Source organism: Crocuta crocuta, unplaced genomic scaffold, assembly GCF_008692635.1.
Source record: "Crocuta crocuta isolate KB4526 unplaced genomic scaffold, BGI_CrCroc_1.0 scaffold115, whole genome shotgun sequence".
Classification (NCBI taxonomy): Eukaryota; Metazoa; Chordata; class Mammalia; order Carnivora; family Hyaenidae; genus Crocuta; species Crocuta crocuta.
In genome coordinates this window covers 7553048-7579423 of record NW_027530575.1, presented here as the reverse complement: position 1 = coordinate 7579423, position 26376 = coordinate 7553048, and the positions used below count along the sequence as shown (strand labels likewise).

At 51.5% G+C, this 26376-nt stretch overlaps 2 protein-coding genes, 1 long non-coding RNA gene and 1 pseudogene across 3 annotated transcripts in view; all 4 read left to right on the top strand.

The window, feature by feature from the left end:
• Positions 1–6: 6 nt before the first annotated feature.
• LOC144234588 (uncharacterized) lies at positions 7–3594 on the top strand. The gene is made up of 2 exons (XR_013336021.1): positions 7–1495; positions 1689–3594. It is a non-coding gene; the product is annotated as an uncharacterized LOC144234588 (long non-coding RNA).
• A 1054-nt stretch (positions 3595–4648) lies between these two features.
• On the top strand, positions 4649–7539 carry LOC144234641 (large ribosomal subunit protein uL29-like; annotated as a pseudogene).
• Positions 7540–17233: 9694 nt separating this feature from the next.
• Positions 17234–24881, top strand: QTRT1 (queuine tRNA-ribosyltransferase catalytic subunit 1). The gene is given in 10 exon segments (XM_077767919.1): positions 17234–17477; positions 17696–17764; positions 17862–18000; positions 20526–20604; positions 20710–20825; positions 22968–23106; positions 23347–23397; positions 23399–23524; positions 23620–23707; positions 23802–24881. Coding segments are annotated over 10 exon segments (1203 nt in total). The 5' UTR covers position 17234; the 3' UTR covers positions 23955–24881.
• A 676-nt stretch (positions 24882–25557) lies between these two features.
• The window catches only part of DNM2 (dynamin 2), an 81453-nt gene continuing 80634 nt past the window's right edge, over positions 25558–26376 (top strand). The window contains exons 1-2 of the mRNA XM_077767972.1: positions 25558–25678; positions 26118–26313. Of these exons, the coding sequence (XP_077624098.1) occupies positions 25558–25678; positions 26118–26313 (317 nt within the window). The remainder of the gene's footprint in view (positions 25679–26117; positions 26314–26376) is intronic.

Below are 26376 nucleotides of genomic sequence, written 5' to 3'. Positions count from 1 at the left end.
CCTCCAGGGACCCGCCCTGTGACCCTTATTTAGCCGTGTTTGGGACTTCTATGTCTTCAGTGGTTTGTTAGTTGCCATTACAACTTTGTCTGAGTAGAGTTTTTTGGGTTCTTGCAGTTAAGTATCCCTCTGTCTATTTACAATTGGTGTTAGCGTTAACTCGGTTTGTCTTCAAATAGCTCCAGAAGGGATACGTTATCTGTTAATGCTTTTGTGAAGTGAGTTAAACGAGCTTTCTGTATTTTAATGCTTTAGTGTTTCAGTTTTATAAGTGAAGATTTTATTTTAAAAACCAGTGGGAAAGAGTGGGGTTTTTTTGTATGTCTGGATCATTCAGGCAGTACATCTGAATTAAGCTGAATGTAGACAAATAAAGAAAAAGAAAACTCTTCGCCCGTCGTAGGCCTGGGTGTCTGACCCACCAGCAGTGTGGTGGGCAGGTTCCCCCACTGTTCCCAGCACGGGAATGCGGGGTGGGGGTGGCAGGGCAGCCCCTCAGCGCCCCAGGACCCGGTTCCAGGCCTCTAGATGCTTTCGCTCCGAGGACGGCCAGGGCCAGCAGCCCGGTGACGGGATCTTGTGTTGTCCGCGTCCCCGGGGGCTCCTGTCGTCTGCAGAGTGGCCTAAGCGGGTGGGAGGGGTCTGCTCACACGACTCACCTTGCTTGCTCTCCTGCTCCGGGAATTCTGGCGTAGCGTTAGGTGTAGTTTCACGTCACCATGGAGTGGAACCTGTGTGGGTTTGGTACGTGTAACCTAACTTGCAAAAGGCCGATTGAATCTGGCTGAAGCTCCCCAAGATCTGGGAAACCCAGCCATGGAACCTTCTGTGTCTGGATGGCGTGGTTTTGTGTCCCCAGCAGCCGCAGCCTCGCGGTGCCGCCCCTGCCCAGAGGCTCCAAGTGCTCACTCGGGCTTCTTTCTGGCTGCCCAGCCCTGTTGTGACAGATTTCCCTGGAGCAGCGCTTCTCGGTCCCAGGCAGTTTTGCATCGTGAGGGGGACATTTGTCACCTAGTGGGCAGGGCCAAGGATGCTACTGACCACTCTGTGCTTAAAAGTGTTAGCCACGTGGAGGTAGAAGAACCTGCCCTGAGAGCAGCCTGTCCCCATACTGGCCCTGCCCCAGGGGGTGGGCGGGGCCAGCGCTGTCAGTTGCCTTTGCCCAGGCCTCAACTCTGTCTGGGAGGAGCCTCTCTGGTGAGGCCTGGGCTGCATGTCTGCAGGGACCCTTCTCTCCGCATCTCTCTACCATCCGTCAGACCAGGCATCGTTCGAATTCTGAACCACAGGCAGCCCTTGGCCTCCGGTGCTTGATTCACGGAGAAGAGCAAACCATTCTCCACTCAGAACTCCTTAGCTGAGGCAGAAAATCCAGTGTGCCTTCGAAGGATGAAGATTCGCCTTGGAGAGGGGAAAGAAAGGTGTCCTGCACTTAGAAGAAAAAACGTTGGACGAATTTTGCTTTCTGCCGGAGCAGAGGAGGACCCGGATACCAGTTAGTCCGGTGAGGGGAGAGGGCGGGGTGGCGTGATGCTCACCTGAGGGGCGCTCCGCGGTACCTGCAGTGCCCTAGGGGTGCACGCGTGTGCGCGCTATGGAGACGACCGACAGACCTGGGGAATGGGTCCCAACCCAGACTGCAATGGGCTGGGATATGTCCATGGCCCATCTCTCCTGGACTCTTCTAGGGGCTGGGACAACGAGATCATTGGGACCTTGTGTTGAAATGGGAAGCCCGAGCTGGGGGCGGAGCCTGCACTGCTGCGGGACCCACAGGGAAGAACGCCCCGCCCCAGCCCTGACAGATGCCTTCAGACTGTGGGGCCATAGTCTCAGCGCAGGTCTCCTCGCCATCAGGTTCCCAGGCAGTGGCCACCACCGCACTGACGTTTCTGAACGAAGACCCTTCGCAAGGGCAGGCATCTTGAAGGCAGTGGAAAAAACTCCCAGGCCACCTTGATGTGGAGACTTCAGGGAGCTGTGACTTGGTGCCAAGTTCCTCTTGTGGAAAATGGCAGACCCCTGGGATGCTGGTCTGAGACCCTGGGCCTGGCCTGAGCGCTCCCAAATCCGGGACCAGTGTTACCGATCTGAGGGACTTTCATCGCCGAGAACAGAGCAGTATCTGAGAAGCAGGACCTTGTTTCGTCCAGCTTCTGGTGACTTTGGGCATTCCTTGACTTGTGACTGCATTCCTCCCATCTCTGCTTCCTCCTTCATGTGACCTCCTGAAGAGCCTCTTGTGTTCTCAGATCTCCTTACAAGGACACCAGTCATTGGATTGCAGGTCCCCAGTGTTCGAGAGAGAGCACATCCCGAGATCCTTCACGTTTGCAGGTATTGGCACATGAGAGTCGGATGTATGTTCCTGGGAGAACACTGTTCAGCCTGCTGAAGGATTGGGTGAAGGCTTCATCCCGTGCTGCTCGCACAGCCCTGGGAGTTTGTTGACCACAATCAGGATCATCGTGGTCAGCAAGGTGGGTCCTGTCCTGAAGCGACAACTTGTGAGCACATGTGCGTTGGCATCCCACCTGCTTGGGGACTTCGTTGGTGCTAATGGCACTGTGGTACAGCTGGCCAGTAACGGTATCTCAGCCCTCAGGACCTGCCACCCCAAGAAGCTGGGTTCTGTTAGGTGTGGCTAACAACATGAGCATGGAGAAGACGTGGGTGCTGGCCTGTCACCCATTCAGAGCTGACCGAGTCCTTTCCAGCCTGCTGCCCTCCAGGCCCAGGAAGCCAGCCTGGAGGAGGTTCTCACAGATGGTTCTCTTGGTCCTCCTCAGCCAGGGACACAGCAGGCAACAGAGAGATGCCTCAGTCTTCATGCTGCCAGAGGATGATGTCCCACATCTTGCCGTCACCAGTGGAGGTCACCAGGAGCATCAGCAGGAAGAGCCAGTGGCCCACGTGCTTAGTCAGCAAGTGGATCAGGATAGGGTATTTGGTGGCTAGACCATGAGTGTCAGTGACCCCGGACTGGACACCACCCCAGAGGGCTCAGGATGCCTTTGGAGGGAGGAAGGGAGAAACCCCTCTCCCGAGGGAACAGCTGGACGTATGTGGTGGGCCAAGATGATGTCACAGGGCAGAGCTTTGCAGGGAATTTCAGATGATCCCGTGGGGAGGTGGGGGGCGGTGGTTGAGACCCAGGACCAAAGGGAATCTCTAGGCAGTAGGGAATGGGGCACAGATTCCCACCTTTCTGCACTGAGCATAATCACTAGGGTCCTGGTTGTCCCCCTGGACTGGGGTCCAGTCTCACCTGGAAGTCAACACCCAACTGCCTCCAACTCTGGCGGGGAAACCTGTGCTGTCCCTCTGACCGCTGACCGTTCTTGTGTGGGCAGCATGGCCTGTCCCGCTCCTAGGGAATGGCATGGTCCGGTTGGGCTCAGTTTCAGGACTCGGTCACTTTCCAGGTGTGAGGACCCTCCCCTGCCCCCTCCCCCCGCCACTGTGTCCTTTGCAGGCTTCTCCTGAGACTTCCGGACACAATTTTGGGCCACCCACCAGCAAGCCTTGGCCTGGATGCTCCTTCTAACCCATCCCAGAATAAACAGAAACTTCACGTGTTCATTGTTTCATTCACTGCCCATGTATTTATTGGGTATTGCTTATGGCTGGGTCCGGTACGGGGTGCTGAGAATACAGCAGGGGCCGCTGGGGATATGAACCTGGGCCCTGCTTTCCTGTAACTTCTGGGTACCACGAGGGCCCTGTCCCCATTGGTGCAGGGGCTGTCGGGTGTTTTGAGACAGGAGAGTTAAAGGGAGCCAGGCGTGTTGGGCCGGGCGTGCACAATTCATGCCCTGCAGAGGAATAGTGTGCACACAAGTGCAGCTGGGCAGTGGGGGTGGTGGACTTGAGAGAGCCAAAGTCCGGTGGGTGAAGCATTGTGGCTGTAAGATGGGAAGTGCAGCTGGATGTCAGCGGGGCAAACCTGTAGAGGCCATGACAGTCAAGCAGTGGAATTCAGACCTTCATCCTGAGGGCAGTGGGGAACCATGCATGGGAAGATTCGGAGCTGGGAAGAACCCAGGCTCAGTCATGCTTCAGAACAGTCCTTTCGGCTTTTGGGCGAAGAATAGGTGTGTGGGAGAGGTGAGCCTGGAGGCCAGGTGGCCAGCAAAGAGGCTTGGTTGAGTTCTGGAACATCGGGGCTGAGGTTCAGGGTGGTTTGAGTGGACTCGGTGAGGAAACCCCGCCAGACCGGCAAGGGGTAAAGACTGCAAGTCCTAGATGGAGCAGACCGGCCCAAGAGGGGCATTGCATTGTCTCAGGCCACAGGAAGTCGAGGGTCCCTACACCCAGGCACTTGGTTTGTTGTTGGGAGACAGCCAGACAAGTTTAAGATGCCATAAAGTTGTTCGGAGGTTATACGTCCTGGACCCATGTCCTGCCCAGCATTTCCCAAGAAGCTGACAGCTAAGCTTAGCCTACTTGGCACCTGGCTGTGGCGGTGAGAATATGACAGAAAGATAGCCCTCATCCCTGGTTGGTTAAAGCAGAGAAAGCGTTCTGCCCTCCTAAGACAGCCACCAACACCAGGCTCCAAGTAGCCTATTTCAGCGACGGAGGTATTCAAAACCCCCATTCCTCTTTCCAGAGGCTCTGCATCCCCCACTCTGTGCCCCCAAACCCCATGACTCCTCTTCAGGGTCCCAAGACCTCAGTAAGCAGTGTTTGGGGTTTTTGTTTTTAAAGAAGGCTTCATGGGGCGCCTGGGTGGCTTAGTCGGTTAAGCGTCCGACTTTCGCTTAGGTCATGATCTCACGGTTTGTGGGTTCGAGCCCCGCGTCGGGCTCTGTGCTGACTGCCAGCTCGGAGCCTGGAGCCTGTTTCAGTCTGTGACTCCCTCTCTCTGACCATCCCCTGCTCACGCTGTCTCTCTCTCTCCTAGAAATAAATAAAATATTAAAAAAAAAAAAGTTAAAAAAAAAAAAAGAAGGCTTCATGCCTCTTGCAGAGCCGAAGTTGGGGGTTGATCCCCCTAGCCTGAGATCCAGACCTGAGGTGAGACCAAGAGTAGGGCGCTTAACTGACTTGAGCCACCCGGGTGCCCCTCAGTACCAGCCTCTTAAGACCAACTACCTAATCCCCGCTTTTGGAGGCTTCCCCTGCGTAGCCGTGGCGATCCCAGGAAAGGGGAGGTTAGGAGATATCGAGAACCCCATCGAGCCAGGTCTCTGGACCTGGGTGGGGGGCTCAGAAGCAGGCCCATGTCCGGCCTCTGCGAACACCTCCCTTACCAAACTGCCTCCTATTTGCCCTTAGGTCTGCCAGACACACACCACCCGCCCCTTTTATGCCCATTCAATAGGCCCCATTTGGAACAAAGTATTATACAGGCCCCTCTCCTCAGTCCCCGTCTCAAGACACCACGCCCTTGTGAGGGAGGCCAGCAAACTTCCAATTGGACGCTGTTGCAGGCTCGGCCCACGACTACGGCCCATAGGTGTCTCCAGCCCGGTGCTCACAGCTGGAGGCTGGGAAAAGGACGCTTTCCCAAAGCTCCGCCCCGAGCGCCGGAGCGTCCCTGGTCTCCCGGCAACGCGCGTGGCGCTGTCCAGCGTCCTGAAGCCGCACTCCCAGCGCCTCTCAAAATAGTGGCGGCCTTCTGGCGACCCCCAGTCTTCCTTGCTGAGCAGGGCCAAAACCCCTTAAGCAGATGTAAATAAATTTAAGCAGAGCCCCACCTCCGCACCCCAGTTTACCTCTTGGTAATAGAAAGAGCTTGCTTCACTCCACTCTCCGCTACAAAAGCCCCACCCTCCCATCTACCTCAGAGGAAAGCTTACTGCAAACCAGAGGCCTTGCAGAATCTTGAGCTGTGATCTCACCTTCATATGCCTCCAGCCACCCTCACTCCTTCCAGCCACACTGATCTCCCCTCTGCACCACAAACAGTCCAGGCACAGTCCCACTTCAGGGCCTTGCTCTCACTGTTGCCGCTGACTGAAACGCTGAGACTTTTTCTTTTCCTCCCTCCCTTCCTTCCTTCCTTCCTTCCTTCCTTCCTTCCTTCCTTCCTTCCTTCCTTCCTTCCTTCCTTCCTTTCCCTTTCTTTCTTTCTTTCCTTTCTCTCCCTCTCTCTCCCTCTCTCTCTTTCTTTTTTAAGATTTTAAGTAATTTCTACACCCAATGTGGGACTTGAACTCACAACCCCTAGATCAAGAGTCACACTCTCCACCAACTGAGCCAGCAGGCGCCCCTTATGATCTTATCAAGACTCTTCCCTCCTCTCCTTCAGGCCTTAACTCACATCTCGCCTTCTCAGTGATTCTGGTCCTGACCAGGCTCCCTGGAGTTCTTGGCTGGTTAAGTCAGTAGAACATATGACTTTTGATCTTGGGGTCTTGAGTTTGAGCCCCACATTGGGTGCAGAGATGACATAAAATAGTCACCTCCCAATTCTTTCCTCCTCTGCTCTCTTTATTTCCTAGCACTTATCACCACCTGAGATATGTTTTACTTATTTTTCTTGTTTGCATATCGGGGCATGGATTTTTGTCTCCTAGTTGACTGTTGTGTTGCCAGCAGTGAAAACAGAGTCTGACTCAGAGTGGACGCTTCATAATGTTTACTACATGTATATTCCTGTGTGTATTTGAGCACTTCAAGTGTGCTGGGCCGTGTATTGCATCATAATGACCCTCTGCCCCAATTTAAAATTGAAGAAAGTGATACTCAGAGAGTGATGTCACCTGTCCTAAGCCACCTGGCTTCTGAGTGGGGATGCCTGAAGTCCCCCTCCAAGATTCCTCTGTGACTTTTTCACCCCTGCTCTTAAGGTACAATCCCTTGTACTGGCTTCTCCTTCAGGAAGAGAAGCTGTATAAGAGGGTGGCTTCCCAGAGCTCAGACAGAACTAGATTTCAATTCCTGTTCCTTGATTACTAGTCATGTGACCATAAGCAAGTCAGTAAATGTCTCTGCCTCAGTTTCTTCCTTCATAAAATGGGAATGATAATAGTACCCACCTCACCGTACTTTGAGAAATGATGGCATTATAGGGCTTACCAGACAACTGACACCCATGAGAACCCACTCATGTCAACAATGTTGACAGTGTTGGCTCTTAAAAAATCATCATCATATTATTATTGTTATTTGAGAGAACTAAAAAAACATTAAAACAAAACTCAGGAGGATGGCACTTTCCCTTAGTGGTGACAGCACATTGTGCAGACTTGACCAAGATTAAGGCTTGAGACCTTCCAGGCGAGGAGAAGGAGGAGCTGCTTAAACAGCTGAAAGACCTGAAGGTGGAGCCATCCCAGCTGCACATCTGCAAAGTGACAGGTGTCATGGCTTCCAAACTTCCTGAGATCTGAATTGTTGGCAAATCAATTGCCCATGTTCTCACCATCACCAACCAGACTCAGAAAGGGCACCTCAGGAAATTCTACAAGGGTAAGAAGTACAAGTCCCTGGATCCGGGGCCCCAGAAAACATGTGACATCACACCCGAAGATCAAGAGGCAGCAGAAGGAGCAGCTATACCCACTACAGAAGGACGCGGTCAAGGTCTGAGCGCTGGTTTCTCCTGTTGAAGAGACAGGAAACTATGGGGGAACGGGCACTTCCATTTACTGCTTGCTGGTGCAGGGACACGTGTCACAAGCCTACAGAGGGCATTTGGAAGGACCTTATACTCTTCGGCCCCGTCATCTGGATGCTGGAAAATTTTCCTGCAGATATACTTGCTGCCATGTAAAATGAGTTAAATACAAGATTATGTGTTGCAGCCTTGTTTGAAGAAGCAGAAGATTACTCACAACTGAAGTGAGAAGAAACAAGAGACTCCAGAAGGCATTGATGGTCTGCCCATATATCGGGACATGAGGCAATTGTCAAAAAGAGTAAGGAGAATAGGGGCGCCTGGTTGGCTCAGTTGCTTAAGCGTCTGACTTCGGCTCAGGTCGTGATCTCATGGTTTGTGAGTTTGAGCCCCGCATCAGGCTCTGTGCTGACAGCTCAGAGCCTGGAGCCTGCTTCAGATTCTGTGTGTGTGTCTCTCTCTCTCTGCCCTCCCCCACTTGCACTCTGTCTCTCTCAAGAATAAATATTAAAGAAAGTTTAAAAAAGAAAAGAGCAAGGAGAATATGTACTGATATGGGATGGCCTCCAGTGTGTAGACGGAAAGCAAGATGCCTCCCCCGAGTGTCACTACCAAGGGTCTCCTTCCATGTAAAAAGGGATAAATATCTGCATTTAACTTTATTTCTTAAATATTTTATTTATTTTTTAAGTAGGTGCCACACCCAACATGAGGCTCAAACTCATGACCCCAAGATCAAAAGTCTCATGCTCCAGCAACTGAGCCAGCTAGGTGCCCCACCAGATTTTTAAGATTTGCTTCAGTTTGCAGGAAGAAACACTAAAAAGGACACAAGGATCTGATAAAACATGTTCCTAGGAAAAGCTGAGATGAGAAATATGGTGGAAGGGGGATGAGGGGGCAGGGAGTTGTTTCACCTCTTTATGCTTTCTGAAAAAAATTTTAGGTTGATTTATTTATTTTGAGAGAGATAGCACGTGAGCAGAGGGGAGGCAGAGGGAGAATCCCAAGCAACGTCCGCAGTGTCAGTCAACACAGAGGTCATGACCTGAATCAGAAGCTTAACTGACGGAGCCGCCTTGGAGCCCCACTTTCTGAAATTTTTATACATTTTGAAAACGTGAAATAGTACAATAGCAGAAGAGAACCTAAAATAGAACTCTTGTAGTTACGACCTCCGAAGACCACCATTTTGGATTTTGGATTTATGTAAAAACCACGCAGGAGCGCCTGACTGGTTCAATCAGTAGAGCACGCAACTCTTGATCTCAGGATAGTGAGTTTGAGTCCCACATCAGGGATAGAGTTTAATTTTTTTCCAAAACCCAAAATTTTAAAAACAATTTTGTTATGTTTATTTCGTGAGAGAGAGACACAGAGCATGAGTAGGGGAGGGCCAGAGAGAGAGGGAGACACAGAATTTGAAGCAGGCTCGGTGTGGGGCTCAAACGCACAAAAGGTGAGGTCATGACCTGAGCCAAAGTCAGATGCTTAACTGACTGAGCCCCCCAGGTGCCCCCAAAGCACAAATTTTTAAAAAGGAATTCCTCCCTCAAGAGCTCAACCATATTGAATTCAGCTGCCGAACACTTAAACTGAATAATGAAAGATGTAGCTAAAAAGCTCAAACATCTGAAGAAATGTCCAACCCTCGGTAACAATCATGGGAATGCAAACTAAAACACCAATGAGATGCCATTGCACATACACCTGATTGACAGGATTTAAGAGCTCTGAAAATGGAAGAGTTGGCAAAGATAGGCTACAAGGGCGCTTTCTTACCCCAACGTTGCGGGTGTTAATTGGTGCCTTCACCTGGAGAGAAGTTGGTACTGCCTAGTAGAGTAGCCACCTGGTCTGGGGGCTCCCACGTCCATTCCTAGGGCCCTTGCACAGATGTACAAGGAGATGTGTGTAGAGATGCTCATGGCGCTGCCGTTTATTTCTTTCTTTAATGTATTTATTTGTGTACAGAGAGCGAGGCAGGGAGGGGCGGGGGAAGGAGATAGAATCCAAGCAGGCTCCGCGCTGCCAGTGAAGAGCCCGATGTGGGGCTTGATCCCAAGAACCCTGAGATCATGACCTGAGCTGAACTGAAGAGTCAGACGCTCAACCGACCGAGCCACCCAGGGGCCCCACAGCAGAGCCGTGTATAATAGCAAAAACACAGAATGCCTGGGTGGCTCAGTCGGTTAGGGGTCTGACTCCTGATTTCAACTCGGGTCATGATCCCGTTGTAGTTCGAGCCCTGCACTGGGCTCTGCGCTGAGCGCAGAGCCTGCTTGGGATTCTCTCTCCCTCCCTCTCTCCCCTTCTCTTTCAAAATAAATAAACTTAAAAAAAATATTGAAGTATTAAAGCTTCTAGGAGGTTAAAAAAAAAACCCTCCACTAATATATCTAAATGAATCAATAAAACCCACAGCAGCAACAGTAAAAAAATACCATCTCTACTAATATATGCTGGTAAATATGAGTATAGCACAAGAATGAATAAATACCAAATGTTACTTAATATTAAGGGGTGAGAACTGTTTTCACAGGGGACAGGATTGGGGAATGTAATTCACAGTACACCTTTTATCCATGTTTTTTAAACTATGTGGTTATATATTATCTGTTTTATTTAGTTATTAATTATTCTTTTAAAGTAGTCTCTCCACCCGACTTGTGTCTTGAACCCATGACCCCAGGATCAAGGGTTTGCAGGCTCTACCAACTGAGCCAAACAGGTGCCCCATTATTATCGATTTTAAAACCTTAAATAAGCGTATTTAATTAAAATGGAATCATGGGGCACTAAGCCTGGGTGGCTTAGTGGGTTGAGCCTCTTGATCTCGGCTCAGGTCATGATCCCAGGGTTGTGGAATCAAGTCCTGAGTTGGGCTCCACGCTGAGCATGGGTCCTGCTTAAGATTGTCTCTTTCTCCCTCTGCCTCCCTCCTCTGATCGCACTCTCTTTTGCTTTCTAGAATAAATGTAAATATATATATATACATATATAAAATAAAATTGAATCATAAGTAAGTTTTATTACACTCCTCTGTTTTCAAACTTTTTGTTATATTTAATGTATTTGTGTGTACATATGTTTTCATGTTTTATATAAATTTTTTTACTGTGGAAAATAGAGAAAATTTACCATTTTAACCTTTTTATCACATTTGCTAAGAGATTCCCCTTTCATTTTATCGAGATATAATTGACACATACATTGTATTCGTTTTATTTATTTACTTATTTATTTAAAGTAAACTCTATGCCAGTGTGAGCCTCAAACCCATGACCCTGAGATCCAGAGTCGCTCGCTCTGACTGAGCCAGCCAGGTGCCCCTGTATCAGTTTTAAGTGTACAGCATAATGATGTGATATATGTAATATTTAAAATGTATTTAATATATAGGGGTTCCTGGGTGGCTCAGTCAGTTAAGCGGCCGACTTTGGCTCAGGTCATGATTTCACGGTTCGTGGGTTCGAGTCCCGTGTCGGGCTCTGTGTGGACAGCTCAGAGCCTGGAGCTTGCTTCCGACTCTGTGTCTCCCTCTCTCTCCCTCCCCCTCCCCTGCTTGCATTCTGCCTCTCTCAAATAAACATTAAAAAATATATTTAATATTTGAATGGGAGATCCAAACATTTACAACTATTCAGAGGGATTTTTTTTTTACGGGAATCATTTTCTGCATGTTAGTAGGATGATCTTCCCAGATCCCCTCCCCAGTGAAACTGGTGGAAAGTATTAAAATAACTACCATTTAAAGTCTCTGGAAATGGCTGGGGCGCCTGGGTGGCTTAGTCGGTTAAGCGTCCGACTTTCGCTTAGGTCATGATCTCGCGGTTCGTGGGTTCGAGCCCCGCGTCGGGCTCTGTGCTGACTGCCAGCTCAGAGCCTGGAGCCTCTTTCGGTCTGTGACTCCCTCTCTCTCTGACCCTCCCCTGCTCACGCTGTCTCTCTCTCCTAGAAATAAATAAAACATAAAAAAAAAAATTAAAAAAAAAAAAGTCTCTGGAAATGGTTCTAAGGGCAAACAGTAAATGAGGAAACAATTATTCAAGAAAATCTATGAGAGAGACGCCTGGGTGGCTCAGTCAGTTGAGCGTCCGACTTCGGCTCAGGTCATGATCTCACGGTTCGTGGGTTCAAGCCCCACGTTGGGCTCTGTGCTGATGGCTCAGAGCCTGGAGCCTGCTTCTGATCTCTTTCCCTCTCTCTCTGCCCCTCCCCTGCCGTACTCTGTCTGTGTCTCTCTCAAAAATGAATAAACATTAAAAATTTTTTTCTATGAGAAAATTGAGTTACAATAGCGAATGTTTCCAGTATTTGATATCCTTTACCTCCCTGCCTTCTCTCAGTTCAGTGAGATGGAAACTCCACTCCAGACTGGTGCAACCGGGCACACAGGGTTTGCTCACACTTAGCCCCCAGCTGGGAGCTTCTCTTCTTACCAGAGGCAGCATCTCAGCATTTCCCATCCTGCTCTTGGCTGCCTGGGTTGAGGCTGAGACAAATAGAGCTCTTCGAAGAGAGAATAACAGAATTTCCAAAATGATGGGAAGACTCCAATGACCAGATCCAAGAATTTCAAGGACAAATTAAACAAAATCCACACTGGGGCACCTGGGTGGCTCAAGTCAGTTAAGCATCCGACTTTGGCTCAGGTCATGATCTCACGGTTTGTGAGGTCAAGCCCCAAGTTGGGCTCTGCGGGGACAGTGCAGAATGTGCTTGGGATTCTCTCTCCCTTGCTCTCTGCCTCTTCCCCACTTACGTGCGCTCTCAAAATACTTAAATAAACTAAAAGAAAAAAGAAGAAAAAAGAAATCCACTAAGAAACCAGAAAGACAGAAACAGGTCACAGGAAAGAGTATTTTGAGATCCTAGTGGGTTTTGTTTGTTTCTTTGTGTTTTTTGTTGTTTTAGCATTTTAAACATACCTTTTAATTTGGTGTTGGGGCTAAGAGGGAGACAGGGTGTTAGAGAGCAGTGTCTGGGATTAGAAGAATACAACACAATGGGGTTAAGTCATTTGGTTGTGTGAGGAGAGGCAGCCAGCAGAGAAGGGGCAGCTTCAAAGTATCCGCCCCACGACCACCTGAGTGGTCATCTCAGTTGGTTGAGCATCTGGCTTCAGCTCAGGTCATGATCCAGGTTCGTGAGTTCGAGCCCCATATCCATTGGGCTCTCTGCTGTCAGCCTGTCAGCACCGAGCCCGCTTTGGATCCTCTGTCCCCCCTCTCTCTGTCCCTCCCCCTGCTTGCACTCTCCCCAAAATAAATAAATCTTAAAAAAAATTTATCCATCCATATGGCTTTCACATGTCCCTCTTCATAGTCCAAGACCTGAAATATCCAGCAGTCTGCTGCTCCCCGGGTCATGGCCGAAAGCACTCAGCCTGATTCGCTTCCTGAAGACCACGGCCAGACTTGGCTCATAGCTTACCCTCGACGATGGCTTGGTCACTTCTGCCACCATCCTGTGTGCCCGCTACAGCCAGGTGAGGTCCCGCTCATGGCAGAGTCCGTCACTCTCACTCCCAGCAGTCTCTTCCTCACGCCAGCCCCGCCTGGCAGCCACCATGCCCTCCACAAGCACCTCCCAGAAGGTCCAAAGCTGGACACGATCTGCCAGCACAGCGCCCAGCACCCAGTCCTCGCCGCTGCAGGGGATGCTNGAACCGCGAGATCATGACCTAAGCGAAAGTCGGACGCTTCACCGACTAAGCCACCCAGGCGCCCCCAAAATCCGACTTCTTAATGGTGATAATGGAAGTTACAAGCAGAGCATGTTCAGTGGGCCAAGAGAAAATAATTGTCAATCTATAATTATATACCCAGTGAGACTATCTTTCAAGAACGTGGGTGGGGCGCCTGGCTGGCTCAGTAGGGAAAGCATGAGACTCTTGATCTCCAGGTCCTGAGTCCAGGCCCCACCATGTAGAGTGTGGAGCCTCTTTTAAAATAAAAATCGATCAATAAAAAGAACGTCTATTGAAAAAAAGTTTCAGAGGTGTACTTCAAACAAACAGAAATTGATCTGAGACCAGTGAATAGAAGTCACAAGCAAAGATCTTGCTATAGTGTGGGTTCATCATTGTGTGAAACTACAATAATACTGCCTAACTTGTGGGAAAAAAACCTAGTCAAGATATAAATTCCACAACTTAGATGAAAGGAATGCATTCTTAGAGACATACTACTTAATACTACTTAACTGAACTGGCTTGAGAAGAAAAAGAAGCCTGAATTGTCTTTTATCGTGATCGTGAAATTTGGGACACCTGGCTGGCTCATTCATTAGATCATGCAACTCTTGACCTCAGGGTCCTGAGTTGGAGCCCTATGTTGGGCATGGAGTTTATTTTTTTAAAGCCCATTTATTCATTTTGAGAGAGAGAGAGAAAGAAAGAGAGAGAGAGAGAGTGAGTGTGTGTGTGTTGGGGGAGAGGCAGAGAGAATCCCAAGCAGAGCCTGATGCGGGGCTCAAACCCACAATAATGAGATCATGTCCTGCATGGAAACCAAGAGTCAGCTGCTTAACCAACTGAGCCATGCAGGTGCCCCATAGAGTTTACTTTAAATATTAAAAAAACCCCAAACCAACAACCCTTAAATCAATAGCTACAAATATTTCTTCACAGAAAACAGCATAACCAGATGGATTTACAAGTGAGGTCAGTAAAACATCCCAGAAACAGATAATTCCAATCTTGCCCAATTTCTTCCAGCAAATACATATTTGAACACCAAACTCAGGCAAATACAGTTTAAGAAAGGAAAACTATAGGCCAATATATTTTATAACAGGTTGTGATCCAGAAATTTTAAATAAAATATTAATTAAGATTAATGTAAAATGCCATAATATATAAAAAGATAGCATGACCAAGGTGGGCTTATGTCAGGAATGGAACTAAATGTAGTAATAAATAAGAAAATAAGTTTACATCATTGGGCACTTTAAATTAAATGAGACAAATAATGTAGTCATTTCAGATACTGAAAAAGCATACAGTAAATGTTTATGATAAAAATCTGTTAGTGAACCAAGAATTGAAAGGATTTTTTTTTCATTTTTTAAATGTTTATTTATTTTTGAGAGAAAGAAAGAGAGAGACAGCATGAGCAGGGGAGGGGCAGAGAAAGAGAGAGCAAATCCCAAGCAGGCTCCAGGCTCTGAGCTAGCTGTCAGCACAGAGCCTGACATTGGGCTCAAACTCACAAACCATGAGATCATGACCCAAGCCAAAGTCGGACGCTTAACCCACTGAGCCACCCAGGTGCTCTTGAAAGGATGCTTCTTGGGGCGCCTGGGTGGCTCAATCGGTTAAGCTTCTGATTTCGGCTCAGGTCAGATCTCACAGTTTGTGGGTTCGAGCCCCGCATCGGGCTCTGTGCTGACAGCTCAGAGCCTGGAGCCTGTTTCAGATTCTGTGTCTCCCTCTCTCTCTGCCCCTCCCCCACTCATGCTCTGTCTGAAAAATAAATGAACTATAAAATTTTTTTTTTTTAAAGAAAGGTTGTTTCTTCACTTGGTATGGTGCATCTTCCAATAACTTACTGTAGACGTCATACATAGGGTGAAATGTTGAAAGCATTTTCTTTAAAGTATCTTCAGGTGTTTGTATGGGGAGTAAAGAACAAAAGCCCTAAGACCAGCGAGGTGTCTACTGCAATAATCCAGACAAGGGATGCTAATGGCTGGGCCAGAGTGAGAGCTAGGGAGGGGGTGTAAACTCGTTGATCCCGTGTAGATTTTGAAAGTAGAGCAGCCAGAATTTGCTGATAAATCAGATGTAGCAAGTAAGACAGTGAGAGGTCAAGGACCACTCCTAAATTTCTAGTCTGAGTTCCTGGAAGGGCTTAGCTGCAATTACTGACAAGAGGATGAAGGAAGGAGGTAGGCAAGCTTGGGGGAAAGGGGGACAAGTGGGAGCTCTACTTTAAATTAAAAATATTTTTAAAAATGTTTTATTTATTTCTGAGAGACAGCGTGAGCAGGGGAGGGTCAGAGAGAGAAGGAGACACAGAATCTGAAACAGGATCCAGGTTCTGAGCTGTCAGCACAGAGCCCGAAGCGGGGCTCGAACCCAGGAACGGAGAGATCATGACCTGAGCCAAAGTTGGACGCTTAACTGACTGAGCCACCCAGGTGCCTCTGGGAACTCTACTTTAGACATCTGAAGTTTGGGTGCCTGCAGACATCCATGGAGCTATCTAGGAGGCATCTGTGAAGACGAGAGGGGAGTTCAATGAGAGAGGACTACACTGGAAATAAAAATTTGGGCACTGTCATTGTACAGATGTTTTAAACGCACAATATGAGTTACAGGCGACATGATAGAGAGTGATGGGGGTGTAGCATTATTAAGATTGGGGGGAGTCAGGAGCAACTCATAAAATATGAGGCAGCCATGGGGAAACCAGAAAGGGAAGAGTATTGCAAAGGCAATAGCAAGTGCAAAGGCCCTGAGGTGGGCCTCAAGGGTGAGCATTTTTCAGACATGGCCTCAGTGAAGATTCTCCACCAGCCTGAAAAGCGCAAGCCTCCTAGGTCAGTCTTGGCGCACAGGAGCACAATTGAGGCCAGTGGGCCACTGAGAGGCAGGATTCTGGGGCAATTGCGCCCTCTGCTGACCAGGACAGATACAGACATCAGCTCCACTTTCAGCAATAAGTTATTATACATTATATAATATTTTGCTATTTATTTTTAATGTTTGCTTTTGAGAGACAGAGATACAGAGCGTGAGAGGGAGAGGGGCAGAGAGAGAGGGAGACACAGAATATGAAACAAGCTCCAGACTCTGAGCTGTCAGCACAGAATCTGCTGCAAGACTCCAACCCAGGAACCCCTAGACCAGACCTGCGAAACCAGCTCTGAGCGGAAGTCTCACGCTTAACCGACTAAGCCACACAGGCGCCCCATATTTTGTTATTATTAATGGAACACGGCTAGTGCTCAATAAATCTACGGCCCTCTCATTCCTGTGCAAAATGAAAGCTGGTACTGGGAGGTATGTATATATGTAGATCTAAACTGAATAAATGTGGCTAGGTTCTGGGCCTCGGTCTCCCCTTCTGTAAATCTAGGACTCCTTCTTTCATTGAATAAGCTAATATATACTAGGTGCTGTTGTAAGCTCGTGGGATAAATCAGTGGAGAAGATAGACAAAAGCATGTGCTAGGCAGCTTGTTAAGGTCTCTGTATATCCATGCTCATTCAGTCATTACAATGTCTTATTTTTTTGAAAGTTTTTATTTTTAAGTAATCTCTCTACCCCACGTGGGGCTTTAACTTAAAACCCGGAGATCAAGAGTTGCGCGCTCTACTGGCTGATCCAGCCAGGGGCCCCTTTTACAACGCTTTTAATGCGGAAGCACTGTTATTCGCTGCATTTTGTGCAAGAGATTATCGCTTAGGGAGGCTCTGAGTGTAGGGCGAGTAAGTGGCCCGGTTGGGATTCGAACCCGTAACGGTATGTATTTCCCCATGCCACGCCCCCCGGATGGAAGCGAACGGAGCACTCCGCGGGGACGAGCGCGCCGGCGTCTGTTGCCATGGTTCCCGGACTCCCTGCCAAAAGGACAACCCTGGCCGCGCGTCACGTGACTCCAGCCAACATGGCGCCGCCCAGGGTGCTGCAGTGTCCACGTGGTTCCGTTAGCTAAGATGGCGGCAGCAGTTGGCCAGACGTCCGTGGAGTCGGCGCCGCGGATTATGAAGCTGGTGGCCGAGTGCAGCCGATCTCGGGCCCGGGCAGGGGAGCTGCGGCTGCCGCACGGGCCGGTAGCCACTCCCGTGTTCATGCCAGTGGGCACGCAGGCCACCATGAAGGGCATCACGGCCGAGCAGCTGGACGCACTGGGCTGCCGCATCTGCCTGGGCAACACCTACCATCTGGGCCTGAGGCCGGTGCGTGGGCTGCGCCTTGGGGAGGCGGCGGCAGAGCGTGGGGGGCCCGGGCACGCCTCTAAGTCCGTCGACAAAGGCGTATGGACGCCGCCGGCGGCCCGGGCCTTGTGCCGGGGCGGGAGAGCGCAGCGGGGCCCGAGGCTGGCCAGCCCTGCCCTCCAACCTGAGCCGTCAGGGCAGCCTCACCCCTAACCGGATCCTTTCTTCCCCTGGCGCAGGGCCCCGAGCTGATCCAGAAAGCACACGGGCTCCACGGCTTCATGAACTGGCCCCACAACCTGCTGACGGTGAGGTGGAGCCGGGGCTGGGGTCCCAGGGCCCTTCTCGGAGGTGGAGGTTTTCCAGCCCGTCCCCTGACAGCCCTGCGGTGGGATTTCCCCCCAGGACAGCGGCGGCTTCCAGATGGTGTCTCTGGTGTCCCTGTCCGAGGTGACGGAGGAGGGCGTCCGCTTCCGCTCTCCTTACGACGGCGACGAGTCCCTTCTGAGCCCCGAGAAGTCCGTGGAGATCCAGAACGCTCTAGGTGAGCGAGTCTCGGGCCGCCTCCTCTTCCCCCGCTTCTAGGGGGTGGAGGTGAGGCGGGCCCGTTCCTTCCGTGCTGCTCGCCTTTGGGTAAGTCACTCCTGCTGTCTAAGCTTTGGACGAGCCGACTCACCTGAGGAGGGCGCCCAGGAATAATAACGTAATGTCTGTCAATCTCTTAACCCAGTGCCTGGCATGTAGTAGCTTTTATTTATTTATTTTTTTAAAATGTTTTTTATTTATTTCTGAGAGAGAGAGAGAGAGAGACAGCATGAGCAGGGGAGGATCAGAGAGAGAGGGAGACACAGACTCTGAAGCAGGCTCCAGGCTCTGAGCTGTCAGCACAGAGCCCGACGCGGGGCCCGAACCCACCAACTGCGAGATCATGACCTGAGCCGAAGTCGGTCGCCCAACCGACTGAGCCACCCAGGCGCCCCATGTAGTAGCTTTTATTACCTTTATTGCTGTTATTTCTCTTAAATGGTAAATTAACTGCGTAAAGATATGTTGAAATAGTGAGGGCAACAAGGGGAGATGGGGGAAGCTTTAAGTCCCTCCCATTTCCATCAATATCTCCACTTGATAAAGACAATAAACACTTCTCTCTCTTTTTTGAAAAGTTTTAATAGTTTATTTATTTTGGAAACCGAGAGAGAGCACGAGTGGGGTACAGGCAGACAGAGAGGGAGACGCAGAATCTGAAACAGGCTCCAGGCTCTGAGCTGTCAGCACAGAACCTGATGTAGGGCTTGAACCCACGAACTGTGAGATCATGACCTGAGCCAAAGTTGGCTGAGCCACCCAGGCGCCTCTTAAAATTTTTTTTTTAATTTTTTTTAATGTTTTATTTATTTCTAGGAGAGAGAGAGAGAGAGAGAGACAGCGTGAGCAGGGGAGGGTCAGAGAGAGAGGGAGTCACAGATTGAAACAGACTCCAGGCTCTAAGCTGGCAGTCAGCACAGAGCCCGACACGGGGCTCGAACCCACGAACCGTGAGATCATGACCTAAGCGAAAGTCGGACGCTTAACCGACTAAGCCACCCAGGCACCCCTTAAAATTTTTTTTTAATGTTTACTTATTTTTGAGAGGGAGGGCGGCCGGGGCGGGGGGGTGAGAGAGAGAGAGAGAGAGAGAGAGAGAGACAGAATCCAAAACAGGCTACAGGCTCTGAGCTGTCAGGACAGAGCCCGACGCAGGGCTCGAATTCTGTGAGATCATGACCTGAGCCGAAGTGGGTCGCTCAACCGACTGAGCCACCCAGGTGCCCCTTGTTTATTTTATTTATTTATTTATTCATTCATTCATTCATTCATTCATTCATTCATTCATTCATTCTTTTTTAAAACAATGTTTCATTTATTTCTGAGAGAAAGAGACACAGTGTGAGCAGGGGAGGATCAGAGAGAGAGGGAGACACAGAATCCAAAACAGGCTCCAGGCTCTGAGCTGGCTGTCAGCACAGAGCCCAATGTGGGGCTCGAACCCACAAACCGTGAGATCATGCCCCGAGCCGAAGTCGGACGCCTAACCGGCTGAGCCACCCAGGCGCCCCATTGTTTATTTTAAATGCTTGTTTATTTTTGAGAGAGGGAGACAGAGAGAGTACATGTGTGCCCGTGCACAAGGAGGGGCAGAGAGAGAGTGGGACAGAGGATCCAAATCGGGCTCTGCGCTGACAGCAGAAAGTCCCATGCTGGGCTAGAACCCACAAACTGTGAGGTCATGACCTGAGCCAAAAGTTGGATGCCCAACTGACTGAGCCACGCAGGCGCTCCCAAACGTGTGTTTTTAAAAAAGTTCCCTNCTGTGTCTCCCTCTCTCTCTGACCCTCCCCTGCTCACGCCGTCTCTTTCTCTCTCTCAAAAATAAATACAACATTAAAAAAAATTTTTTTTAATTAAAAAAAAAGTTCCCTCTGGCCATTGTATAAACAGATTGGGGGGCTATGTGAGAGTCAGCAAGACCCAAGGAGGGACATCTAGGGTCCAGCTTGTCCCCAATAGGAAGTGAGCTTTCCCAGTGATGCACCTCTTTTTTTTGTTTTTGTTTTTTTTTTTAAGGTTATTTATTTTGAGAGACAGAGAGAGAGGGAGGGAGGGGCAAATTGAGAGGGAAAGAGAGAATCCCAGGCTGGTTCCTCGCTGCCAGCGCAGAGCCCAATGTGGGGCTTGATCTCAAGAACTGTGAGATCACGACCTGAGCCAAAGCCAAGAGTCTGATGCTTTAAAAAAATTTTTTTTTTAATAGTTTTTATTTATTTTTGAGACAGAGGGAGATAGAGCATGAGCAGGGGAGGGTCAGAGAGAGAGGGAGACACAGAATCTAAAACAGGCTCCAGGCTCTGAGCTGTCAGCATAGAGCCCGGCACGTGGCTCGAACCCACGGACCGTGAGATCATGACCTGAGCCGAAGTCGGACACTTAACTGATTGAGCCACCCAGGCGCCCCACCAAGAGTCTGATGCTTAACCAGCTGAGCCCCCCTGCTGCCCCCTCAGTGACGCGCTTCTGTCTCACCGCCCCCAGGCTCAGACATTATCATGCAACTGGATGACGTGGTCAGCAGCACTGTGACAGGGCCCCGCGTGGAGGAGGCCATGTACAGGTGTGCGTGTGTGCGTGTGCACGCGTGTGCGTACGGGGAGAGGGGATCACAGTCCCGGAGCCTTGTCCCCTTCCCCTGGGGCTCATGCCTGTGTCCCCCTTCCAGGTCAATCCGCTGGCTGGACCGGTGCATTGCAGCCCATCAGCGGCCGGACAAGCAGAACCTCTTTGCCATCATCCAGGGGGGGCTAGATGCGGATCTCCGGGCCACCTGCCTCGAAGGTAGAGCCGTGTGCTGGTAGATCCAGGCCTGGTCTGTCACTCAGGGCCCCACACGGGCCTGGCGCGTGATGCTGCCGACGGTGGTCGCTCAGGGGCAGGAGGGATGGCCGACGTGCAGGCACGGAGGCAGAAATGGGAGTAGAATGTTTGCAGGACACTGGTAATTTTGATGGCTAGCAATTTCGGGGCAATCACGAGACCCTAAGCCACATCCCGGTCACGGACTGACCCCTTTGGTTTTCATAACCATCCTGTAAGGTGGGAACTACCAGGTTCCCGAGGTTATAGAAGAGGAAACTGGAGCACAGGGCTGTTAAGTCACTTACCCCAGCCGCCCAGCTTGGATGTTGCAGAGGTAGGACTTGGACCCAGTTCTTGGGCTGTAGAACCTACAGCATTAACTGGGACACTGTGCTGCTTCCTCCTCAGGGCCAGGAGTGAAGGCTTGGGCCCAGGGCATTCTGCTGATAGTGGAGGTACTGGGGAGCCATGGAGGGCTGTTGAGTGGGAGTGTGACCCGAGCCAAGGGGCATCGTGGAACAATATAGGAAGTGGAGGGCCCATGAGGAGGTTGGAGTATCTGCCCAGGGGAAGAGTGACAGTAAGGCCCATGGGAAGTCTGTGGCCATGGAGACAAAAGGGAGGAAGAGATGGGGGCTCAAAGGCAATAAGATTTCACGGTAAGACTCTGGGTCCTGGAGTTTGGCTGGCGGGATCCAAACCTCTGATCTGCTGCCATGTGCATTGCACCCTTGGGCAAGTGGCTTGGCCTCTCTGAGCCTCACTTTCCCCCTTTGTAAAATGGGCACATACTCCCAGTGTCGGGAAGATAAATGGGAAAGTCCCTTCAAAGTGCTGTGCCGGCACCTGGCGTCAGCTTGTGCTGTTGTGAAGACTGTTGTAATTCCTTTATGTCCTCAAACTGCACCCAGCTCTGGATCTAGTAAGTTTTTTTAACGGAGACTCCCCCCAGTCAGAGATCCCTTCCTTCCTCCCTCCCGTACATTTGCTTACTTTGAGAGAGAAAGAGAGAGCACAAGTGCACTGAGCAGGGGAAGGTTAGAGAGAGGGGGGGAGAGAGAGAGAGGCTCCATGCTCAGCTCAGAGCCTGACGCGGGGATCGATCCCGTGAGTGGGAGATCACGACCCGAGCCCGTATAAAGAGTCAGGTGCTTAACTAACCGAGCCACCCAAGCTGCGCGGAGAGACACTTCCCGTCCCAGCTCGGTATGTGTGGATGTGGAAGAAAGAAACCCAGAACTGTTCCGCGAAACCCTGTCCGGTATGGCCCGTCCCCTCATGGAAGGAAATCCTAGCAGGCAGGTCTCGCCTGTCAAGTTCACGTCGTGGCCACCGCGCTGACGGTGCCTCTCCGAGTGCCCCACGGCTCACCTGCGCCAGCGCCACCCGGCTTCTTCCCCACGACTTCCTCAGGGTCCGCCGTTGACTCTGCTGCTCATTCTAGCTTTTGAAACCTGGCCCTCGGACCGGGTCCATCGGGTCGATGGCCATGACCTCCCCTGGTTGAACCGTACAGCCGGGGCCCAAGGCATGCCTGGGCTTGGAGGCTGCTCCTGGGTTCAAATCCAGGCTGTGCCGTAGGGGACCTAGGGCCGGGGTCCCGCCCCGAGCCCCCCAACAACGGCGGAGAGCGGCAGCCCCTCGTCCGCAGATCCGGAGCCTGGTGGCCCACGTCTACGACGCACACCTCTCGGGAGTTTGCAGTGAACTCAGGGGGTGGCAAGACCAGACCTATGTGGTCGTGCACCCCCTTTGTTGGGAGTCCCTCTGCGTGTTCTGGAGCCGAACTGTTAGAGCATTTGGGGACAGGCCGTTAGCCGGCCTATAGGGTGTGCACTGCGCCGAAATCTGGAAAATTCTCAGGTCTGAAACACATCTGACTTCATCTTACGTTTCAGCTAAGGGAGCCCAGGCTGTGGGCCTCTCCTGAGGATGGAGGGAGGGGGTCTCACATGCACATAGCTCAGGTCACCGGCAGCCCTCAGAGAGACAGACAGACAGACAGACTCTCTCTCTTCCTGGGGGACTGTGGAGGTCTGGGCAGGGTCTGCCCTGGGGTCACAGAGGAGGAGACAGATTCTCTTCTGCCTGGTGGCCGCTCACCTTGCCCTGTGCCCCCAGAGATGACCAAGAGGGATGTGCCGGGCTTTGCCATCGGGGGCCTGAGCGGGGGCGAGAGCAAGGGCCAGTTCTGGAGGATGGTGGCTCTGAGCACGTCGAGGCTGCCTAAGGACAAGCCACGATACCTGATGGGGGTCGGGTACGTGCCCCCCAGGGGAGAGAGCCCTGCCTGTGGGGGGCGAGTTCCTGCCTGGGCCCCTCTGTTGGTGGAATGACTGTGGGGGTCACTGAAGGGGGATCCTGGCCTTCCTCTGGGGGCGGTTCCGAGGGAGCGTGGCCCTGTCCCGGGGGAGTCTGCGTGTCTGTGTGGGGGGAGACCTGGGTGTGCAACAGGGGTGTGAGGTTCTCTGCTCCCTCCCCCGTGGCCCTCCCCCCCCAGCTATGCCACTGATCTGGTGGTCTGCGTGGCTNCCCACGTTCCCCTCCTCTCCCCCCGCCCCTCCCCAGCGCTTTGGCTCCGCCTTGGTGCCCACCGGGAACCTGCAGCTGAAGAAGAAGCAGTATGAGAAGGACTTCCGGCCCATAGACCCCGAGTGTGCCTGTCCCACCTGCCAGAAGTAGGGGGAGGCGGGGGCCCTGGGGGCTGGGGAAGGAAGGGCGCGGAGGTGCCCAGGACCCTGCATCACTGAGCGCCGACCTCCCGTGTCCACAGGCACAGCCGGGCCTTCCTGCACGCACTGCTCCACAGCGACAACACCGCCGCCCTGCACCACCTCACTGTCCACAATATCGCCTACCAGGTGGGCCTTCGGCCCCTCGGTGCAGGGTGGGGGTGGGAGGGTTCCGGCCCCTCCCTCTGGGCTGACGCTGCCCCCTGCCCCCTGCCCCCTGCAGCTTCGATTGATGAGCGCTGTGCGCGCCAGCATCGTGGAGAAGCGCTTCCCCGACTTCGTGCAGGACTTCATGGGCACCATGTACGGGGATCCGACCCTCTGTCCCGCCTGGGCCACCGAGGCCCTGGCCTCCGTGGGAATCACGCTGCGTTGATCTGGTCCAGGCGACGGAGGGAGGGAATGGGAGGCATTGAAGGGTTTTTTAAAATTATTCTAATTTAGAGTGTATCTGTGCCTTCTCGGGGAGGTGACCTGTCTAGGACCTCCTCTGAGTGTCACTGTGGCCAATGTCCCCCGCCCTGCTTCCTGTTGATGATAAGTAATCATAGCAGCTGCTGATACCTGGGAACCACCTGGCACAGCCCCCAGCATGTAGCATGTGCCCGGGTGTGGGGGCTGCTTCCTTTTTCCTGTGGCTTTGCTCCTCCCCCCGCCCCCGAGGGTGGGCACTCTCCTTCCCCGACTTATGACAGGTGAGGAAACAAGCCTAGAGAGGAAGTAGCTTGTCCAGGGTCACCACTGAGGAAGTAGCAGGCTGGCTTCAGAGCTCATGCTCTTAGCCTTGAACATGGCTTAATTTTGCTGTCAGCCAACACAATGATGACCCAGGGTGTGACATAGCGGGTACTTTCGCTGTGCCTGGGACTGTTCTAAGTGGTTGTCGCGCGTGTGTGTGTTTAATTCCTGCAACTTTATGATATGATGCATGTGCAGTCGCATTCCCCCGTTTTACAGATGAGGAGACTGAGGTTCAGAGGAACGAAGTCATTTGGCCATCATCACCTGGCAAATATGTAGGCCCGTGATCTAACCTAGAGATGGCCAGTTACAGAGCTGGTGCCCTTAGAAGATGAGGAGTTTTAAATTGAAAAAGTAATACTTGTGTAGGATCCACTGTTCCAATAGCATAAAAATGCAACTACTTTGATTAGTTTGTGTATTCTTCCAGAAGTTTTCCACGTGTACATATTTTTCATGAAATGTGGCATCCGTTACCTGCCGTTCTGTACCTTTTTTCCCCCTTGTTAGTATATTTGAAATTGTTTACACGTCAAAACATGGACTTTCTGTCTTTTTTACAGCTGTCGCACACTATTTATTTAAGCGGCTCCGTGAATGAGCATGTAGGGTGTTTCCAGGTTTCTGTCACTGTGGTCAAGCCTGCGATGCAAAAACCTAGTTGGTTGACTTTTTGCCCATCTCTCTGAGACCGGGGTTTTGGGTCTTGGTGGGCAGATGCCACTGGCCACTCCGCTGTCCTCCTCGCCACGGTTTCTCCATTCCTCTGTTAACTGGCCCACCAGCCCGCTTCCCTACCTCCATTCCATCCGACTCCTTCTGGGCTTCTTCTCTTGGCCCATCTTGGCCGCCTGGGGGATCAGATCACTTCTTTTAATAAAATCCCTCCACCTATCCCCAGCTTTTTTCCCCACGAGGAACAAGATTTCTGGTTCACAGAACCTCCATCGGTGACTGGAAGAGACTATCTCACGGGGAGGGGATCCGTTGAATTTCATCGCGTACTCAGAAAGATGCGCTCTAGTTGAAGAGGCAAGGGAGCAACGTTGATTTGGCCTTAGCCAAATTAAGTCGGGGCGTGAGCGAAAGGTGTTCCTAGGAAAGGGGAGAGCACTTGCTAAAGCGTGGATGTGGGGCTTCATACAAACGAAAGCTGAGCCAACGCTGCGGCGCTAGACCGCCTCTCCCTAGAAACCACTGACGCCAGATTCTCCAAAACGCATTGAAACCCCGCGCGAATGGCCGGTTTGCGAGCCTGGGCCGAGATGCATCCTGGGACGTGTAGTTTTCTCGAGTGGCCGGAAACTCTGAAGCGACGATCATCACCAGGTCCCACCAGGAGGTGTCGCTCTTCGGCGAGTACGGTGGACCTTCTCCTTTACTCCAGAAGACACTAACAGACCTACTGCAAGAATCTTTAGAACGGGAGATTCTTTGATTGGCAGATAGGTTCTCAATCAAAGTCAGGATTCGCAGGTCAAAGCCCGTCCTCTTTCGCTTTGTTGGCTGGAGGAACGGAGTGATATTTATACAAACCAATGGGAAATTCTTAGGGAACTAGGTAGTGTCAAGCGACAAACCGGAGTTTATGAATCGATCCCTAACGTCATTGGCCAACACTGTAGACTGGCGGGGCTTCCTGCCAGTAAGACTTGGGTTTTCTTGCCGTTCGGAAACTCCCCCCCAGTAGGCCGAGCCAACACTGCCTTTTCCCGAAACACCGCCTCCTGGCCTTGACAACTCGCTGCCCGACGCTATTGGCTCTTGCTCAAAAACGACAGTTCTTGAGTCCAATGAGTCCACGGCGAGGTCCCCCGGGAGGCGGGATCATTCAGCCGTAGCCCCCATGCCTCGCTTTCATTGGCTTCTGCCTACGAGTGGCAGCGCGGCCGGCCAATTGGGGGGAAGTACGAGGGCTTTGGGCGCAGCCCCGGGGTCCCGGCGGGAGGTCGCTCGGGTCGGGTGTCGTCTGAGAACCGGATGAGGCGGCGACTGTGAGGCCGAGCCGGGAGCGGGCGTCGCGCCGAGGCCCGGGCGGGCGGGGAGCAACGGCCGAG